The following is a 7,783-nucleotide window of genomic DNA, read 5'->3' on the forward strand; positions in this document are numbered from 1 at the left end:
CTTTATTGCAGAATTATTTGTTATTGAAAAATGTTGGGAGCAACATGAAGAGGACTGGATGCTAATTTTATAAAAATTTTATAAGGTGTTATATAATAAAAGGAAAACTGAAAATGTGGTGCATCTATGTGGATCATAATAGGAAGATGGCCAAGAGGCTGAGAGGGAATGCAAACTTTCATACATAAAAATGTAGCCACTTGTGCTTATGTGTCAATATGCCTGTATGAGAGTGAAAATTCTCATTTGAAGAATCTCTGAAGAGCATTTCAGTTACTGCAGCTCAGAGTGGCACTAGGAAACCTTGTGAGAGATGGGAAGATTTGTTCCACAATCGTATCATTTGTATGGGTTCTTTGTTTTTGATTTGTTCTGTATTTGGGGTGCTGGACAAGCATTCTACCACTGAGCTACCTCCTCAGGCCCTGGGTTCCATTTTTTAATATTTATAAGTATCTATTATACTTATTTTTATATTTCAAAAAATAAAACTTTACACTGAAAATCTCATGTTATATAATTTAAATCAAAATAATATAGCATTAAATATTTAGCAAGCAAAATAAAAAGAATCAACATAAAAGAATCTAAAAATAGAAGGATTACAAAATAAGGAATAAAATGAGTATAGAAATCGAGAGAAAATCAGCGTAATGCTATATAAATTGCACATTTATTGACTCTGCTCTATGTACATTACAAGTTTCCAGGTGCAACTCATTTATTTTCTATCTGATATGAATTTTCCTCCCCAGAGTCTCTTCATAGCATTTGTCATCTCTGAATTTCTCAGAGTGTAGATGAAGGGATTCAGCATGGGGGTTATGACTGTATAAAACACACTCAATGGTTTGTCAATGGGGAAAGTCTTGGCTGGTCTTGTGTATATGAAAACACAGGGAACAAAGAAGAAGACAACCACCGTGATGTGGGAGCCACAGGTGGAGAGAGCTTTCCGCCTCCCTTCTTGACTCAAGTTCTTTAGAGAGTGCAAAACAATGGCATAAGACACGAGTAAGAGCAGAAACACAGTTGTGCAGATGAGTCCTCCATTGGCCATCACTAAGAGGCCAATGACATAGGTGTCAACACAGATGAGTTTCAATAAGGGATACATATCACATATAAAGTGGTCAATGACATTGGGGCCACAGAATGGAAGTCCATAAATGGTGCTTAGTTGAATTACTGAGTGCAGAAATCCTCCAACCCAGGAAACTACCAGCAGCACAACACACACCCATGGCCTCATGATAACCAAATAATACAAAGGCTTACAGATGGCCACATAGCGGTCATAAGCCATCGCCAACAGAAGAAAGGCCTCTGATCCACCTAAAAAGTGTCCTGTAAAAAGCTGAGTCATACAAAACTTAAAAGATATGGTATTTTTCCCAAAGAACAAGTCCACAATCAATTTTGGCGAAGTGACTGATGAATGAATGACATCCATAAATGATAAGCTAGCAAGAAAGAAGTACATTGGTGAGCCCAGGGTCTTACTGAAGGCTATGGTCATAATGATGAGCAGATTTCCCACCATGGTCAAGATGTAGAAGAGCAAGAACATAGCAAAAAGTACTTTCTGCTCCTTTGGATTCTGTGTGAGGCCCAAGAGGACAAAGTAAGTTACATTATTCCTCTGTTCCATGTATTCTTTTATTGATGATGACTTTTGATATTAAAAGCAGCTTACCTACGAAATAAGGAAAAAATACTTAGAACTATCACAATCTTAATCTTTATTCATTAACCCACTTATCATATGTATGTGTGTGTGTGTGTGTGTGTGTAAGTAAGTGTGTGTGAAGTTATGTGTTTATATGTATGTATCATCTGTCTGTGTCAAGTTACCTGCTATAGATATCTAGGTTAACAAGTGGAATTAGACAAAGTTTTCAGTCCTGATTTGATACACAGTGATGGGGGTCAGTATTTAAAGACCAAATAGAGATGTACAATAGTAAATTCACTTATTTATGACATACCAAGGATTAACACAACTGGAATTTCTAAGCTGACTTGGATGTGAAAGGGTTTATCACAGGAAGCAATACTTGAATTAATTTTAAAGAAGAAATGATATAACAAGAGGGAATGAGAAGGAAATTCAATGAGAAAGTGTATCATGTGTAAAGCCACATGATGTGACACTGAAGACCCACTTAAATAAGTTACCTGTTTACAGTGAGTAAACTAAATTACATAAATTGGGAGTATGAATCAAAACCAGTAGTTGCTAGTGCTATGACTTTAAAACAATACTTGTCTTTCCTGTACTTTCCAATAACATGTCCTTTGTGTTCACAGGACGCCTCAACCCCAAGCATCTGGTATTGATTTTTCTAGGAACATTCTGTCCACAATGAGGAATGCCTTCTCTAGGATGATGGGTGCTTTCACTAGAGGTCTCCTCTTTCCTTTCTGAGTCCTCACCAGAATCTCCTTTGGATGTGCATATTTCTATCCATAGTCTCTTTCAGCCAACCTAAGCTATTTTTTCATGTATCCCCAAAGTCTTTCAGCATCTAACCTTTACCCAATCCCAGAGCTACTTCCACATTTTTTTAAGATATTTATTGCACCAGCACTCCAGTTCCCAGTAGCAAAATCTGTGTTCTTTTGGTAGGGCTGTTATAAAAACGAAGCACAAAGCGGGTGTTATTAACAATAGCAGTGTCTCCCGTGAGGGAAAGCACTGTTCTAAGCCTCTTTCCTTGGATGGTAGGTGACCAACGTTGCATGTATCATTCTCCCAGTGTCCACATGTCCCCTTCTGATAAGTCTATTATAAGTGGTTCCCACCCTAAAGACTTTATATTTTCACTTGAGTAACTCCACGAAGACCCTGTGCCTAAACAAAGTCACACTCTGAGGTACTGGAGGTTAGGACTATAACACATAATTCTGAAGGGAAAAGAAGAGGCACAATAAAACCATACTACTTTCATGTGACACACTGTGTGATCCCTATTTTCACAATCTCAGATATCCTCCAATTCATTTAACTCCCTTGTTAGTGTCTTTATTTGGATTGCTCTCTTTCTCCTAACCTAGAAATGAAGAAAGCACTGAAATTGTCTATCTTCAACACAATCTCTCTCATAATTTTCAGAATAGTATCTGCAATTAATGAATTGACATCTCTAGTTAGGTACCCATGCAGTATGTACAAGTAATCTGTTTATTATTATTGTTATTTTTACAATAAATCTCTTCCTTCTAATGAAATGATACTTTCTTCCCAGCTCTTTTTCTCTAACAAAATGGTACTTTCTTCCCTGCTCTTTTTCAGTTCAAGTTCTCATAGTTCTCAAGTTCTAGGAAAAAAATTGCATTATTCCTTGAGGATGTATTTGAAATCATATGGCTATATCTTCACTCCTTTATTCCTCTCATGTTACTTAGTTATATATTTAATAAGTTCTAATGAATCTTTCCTTATAAATATATTGCAAATCTGATCATTCTCATTATATCCCCTTACGTCCCCTGTCTACTGCAGTTGACCCCGTGAGGTCTATTTAGTTTCATTTTAGCCTTCAACAAATTGATTTCCTGAAGTACCCCAAATTATCTCTTTAAATATTATTCTGATCATATTACTCCTTTGCTCAAAACCCCTAGATATTCCTACTACATGCTCAATAAAGTCTATTCTCCCTACCTTGACTTAGAAACCACAGATGACTGGAATCCAGGCCACTGCCCAAGTTCATCTCTTGCAATTCTCCATGTTCATCTGCTCAAGTCAGTTTCTTCTTCTCAAATACCCAAAATGATTTTCCATTTCCACAGTTCCATTATTCTTTGGTAGATGCCAACTTCAGAGAGCAGAGGCAGATATCACAATCTCTAAAATAATGTTAAATATTGTGCAAATTTTGTAGTATGTCCAGTGTTTTATATACTCATCAAACAACAAGCATTTGTAGAGAACCTACCTGTGTCATGCATATCAAATGAGGTGGACTTCAGGCCATCCAAATGTGTCCACTAGTTCATCAAGTCTCTGGGGTCTACACCAGGGTCCATGTCTTCAAAGGACAGAAATTTTGATGTTGACTGAGGAATCAGCTTCTCATCATGAGTCTTCTATTTTTTCCAGATGGAAGCCTAACTACTGAGGTCACAACTGACTTAATTTTTCAAATATATTCATGGCAACTATCATATAATACTTGACAAGCCACTCTCTGTCTGCAGAAGATTTTTTTAAACATTAAATTCTTATAAATACAAGTGATTACATAATTTCCTATGTAATGAAAAATTCTCATAATCACAATGTCTGGTTTTTGCTCATTATTGTAAAGTCTTATCTTTAAAAGCTTATTTACAGTATGGAGAATATTTTTGCCTTTTTCATGAATAGAGGGACATCCCTGTCCCATCTAGGAAAAAAAATTGCATTATTCCTTGAGGATGTATTTGAAATCATACGGCTATATCTGTATATTTTCCCCAGATTTATAAAGATTGCAGAAACCATTACTTGCATTGTAAACCTATTTCAAAGGAATTCCATGGTACAAGCAAAAATTAAAACTTTCTTTTATAAAATAATTTATAAAAAATACAAATTGTATGTATCCCAAAGAAGATAACAGTTAGCCTTTTTAACATGTAAAGGTTTCTAAGTTCTTTTCCAGTAACTTTTATAAGGTTACTAGAAATAACCACCATTCAGCCATTTATCCCATCTTCTCTCTTGTGTTGTTATGGCCAGATACTTGTATTTGAGAATTGAAGATAACATTCTTGTTATCATGCTGTAAGCATACTAGGACATCTTCTGAAATAATTATATCAACTACTGAGAGAACAGCATCTTTTACTCAACAGGGGCAAAGATCACTGAACATTTTATACCATGAAAGCACAATAATCATGGAGTCCTGCAAATGGAGTGTGTCCAGGACTGGTTTGTATTTAATTGCTTTCACTGGGATTTTCCACAAATTTTCAAAAGAACACCTAAATAGAAAGATATCATTAGATTGATCACATAACTAAGATCAGGAAGATACAGCCAGGAAAATTATCTCAAAAACATTGTGGGACAATTGGCAGTCATGTTTAAACTACCAATCCTATTAATTTGCTTCACAGAAGATGGATTTATCAATTATTTCTCTGCTTTGCCAGGGAAAAAATAATTTTTCATCTATCTCAATTTTTCCTGCCTCTTAGTGTGGGATTAGATATATTTTAAAATATATTTTTTAGTTTTATTAAGTACTTAAGTATCTGTTTTTGTTCATTAATTTAAAAATATATAATACATCTTATTTGTTTCAAGCTCTGTTCTATTAAGACACAATAGTTAATAAAATAGAAAACATTGGAACATAGTCCTATCTGCACTGGGTTTGTATCTTGAAATTAAGTCACAAAATGAAAATGGGACTTATCTATAAAAGTAATTGTAATCTGTGATCGGTATTAATAAGAAAACTAACAGGTTATTGTGAAGGAAATAGAAGTGAGGTACTCTGTGAATCAGGTAATTATAAAAAGTCCTTTTCAAAGGTGATATTTAAACTGAAGTCCAAAGGATGAGACATTAGTAACTTCTATGGGAAGCACTGTTATATGTGGGAAGATCCAACGTTGTCTAGGGCTAGGCAAGTTCAAAACACTGAAAGGTCACTGTCCCTTAGAGGTAATAGGGTAGGGAAAAGACAGAACAAAGTGAAGTTGAAGACACTGGTAAGAACCAACATAAAGGCATTACAGATCTTACTAATGAATTTGAATTTCTGAGATTAAGAAGAACTTCCAGTTGCTGGAATTATAAAAAAATTTCAACAATTATTAGTAACTCAAATTAAAATGTATAAGAAGAATAATTCATCATGACCAATTGAGATTATCCCACGTATGCAAGGCTGGTTCAACATCCACATGTTAATTAATGTAATTCATCAGTCTGAAGGATAAATAAGATAAAACACTATATCAAAGGACCTAGAAAAAAATCATTTAAATAAAAACAGTCCTCCATTGCAAAAGCTCTCAGTAAGAAACGTTTTAAATTTAATAAAGAACATCTACAAGAAACGTAAAGCTGATATCATCCCTAATAGTGATAAGCTAGATGATTCCCTGTTAAGATTATAAATAAGGAAAAGAAATTCCCTCATTGCTTTTCAACTTCATACTGGAAGCCCTGGCTAATGCAATAAGACAAGAAAAAAAAAATAAAAGAAAAGATATGATGATAGGAATAAATAAAACTGTCTTTGATGATAATGTGATTACATAAAGAAAACCTAAGAAAAATCTACAACAATCTGGAGCTAATAAATGATTACAACAAAGCTGCAGGATACACGCTTAATGTTCAAAAGTCAGTTAATTTCTATATAAATCAGAAATGATCAAGTGGAATTGGAAACTAAAAACAATATCATTTACTTTAGCACTCCAGAATAGTATATTTATGTGTATATAGAACAAATAGCTACAAAGTTTAGATAAGGAAAACTACAAAGTGCTGATGAATAAATCAAAAGACTACATTAATGAAGATAAATTTCACATTCAAGGACAGAAACACTCAAAAATGTCCATTCTTCACAGTTTTGATCTTTTCATCCAATGCAACTCTATAATCAAACTCCTGTAAAGTGATTTAAGGATACTGACAAACTATGAAGTTATATGGCAAGGCAAAGACTCTGAATAGGTAAAAAAAATTTTGAGAAAAGAATAAATTTGGATCACTACCACTACCTAACTCCAAGACTATAATAAAAAGTTATGTAACAAGACAGTTGAAATGTAAAGGGATAGGCAGTAGACTGCAGAATAGATACATATGTCTGTGACTTCACAAGACAGTTTAACAGTTTCTTATAAAGCTAAACATAATTCTAACATAAAAGCAAACAATTGGGCTCCAATGGTGATTATCCAAAAGAGTTGAGAAATTATACTCATATAGAAACATGTGCATAAGTGTTTGTAACAGCTTATTTGTTATTGCTAAAACTTAGAAGAAACTAAGATTCCTTTCGGTAGGTTAATGAATAAATAAAATGTTACATCCAGACAATGAAATTTTTTCATTATCAAAAATAATGAGCTACTGAGCCATGAAAATAAATAAATGAAAGTTAAATATACATTACCCAATGAATGATGTCAGTCTGAAAAAACTACATGTTATATGTTTCCAACTACTTGACATTATAGAAATGGAAAAACTGGAGAAAGTAAAAAGACTAGTTGTTGTCACCAGTTGAAGGGAGAGATGAACAGATGAGGCACAGAAGACTTTTAGTTCAGTGAACTTGTGCTATAAGGTGCTATAAGGGTAGATCTGTGCCATACACATTTTTCCAAGACCATATAAGTATAACACCAAGAATAAACCCTAATGTAAGCTACAAACTTCTGATCAAATTGATGTGTCATTTGCATGCTAATCAATTATCAAAAAGTTTATGCTGTCATTTGAATGTCCTCAAAATTTCATGTTAAAAATAAAGAGTTGATAAGTGAAACCTTTAAGAGGGTTAATATAGATTAATGCTGTAATAGTGGAAGTGAGTTATCAGGGGATGGAAATGTAGCTCAGTGGTAGAGCACTTGCCTGGCATGTACGAGGCCCTGCATTCAATCCCCACTAAACTAACACACACACACACACACACACACACACACATTTACTTGTAATCTCTTCACCATGTATATTAAAGCATCATATTTATGTCTTAAGTTTACAAATTAAAAAACACAATGTTATAAATGATGAGAGTCAATGATGTATGTAAGG

General features: G+C 34.1%; 1 protein-coding gene across 1 annotated transcript; it reads right to left on the reverse strand.

Moving 5' to 3' along the window:
- Positions 1-721: 721 nt before the first annotated feature.
- LOC107158723 (olfactory receptor 4A47-like) lies at positions 722-1,651 on the reverse strand. Its single transcript, XM_015505220.2, has one exon. The coding sequence runs from the start codon at positions 1,649-1,651 to the stop codon at positions 722-724; it is 930 nt and encodes a 309-aa protein (XP_015360706.1).
- Between the last annotated feature and the right edge of the window lie 6,132 nt (positions 1,652-7,783).

This window comes from Marmota marmota, unplaced genomic scaffold (genome assembly GCF_001458135.2).
Source record: "Marmota marmota marmota unplaced genomic scaffold, marMar, whole genome shotgun sequence".
Classification (NCBI taxonomy): Eukaryota; Metazoa; Chordata; class Mammalia; order Rodentia; family Sciuridae; genus Marmota; species Marmota marmota.

Bases quoted from the DNA above. Each gene is read 5' to 3' on its own strand.
- LOC107158723 (XM_015505220.2), bottom strand. From the start codon at position 1,651: ATGGAACAGAGGAATAATGTAACTTACTTTGTCCTCTTGGGCCTCACA.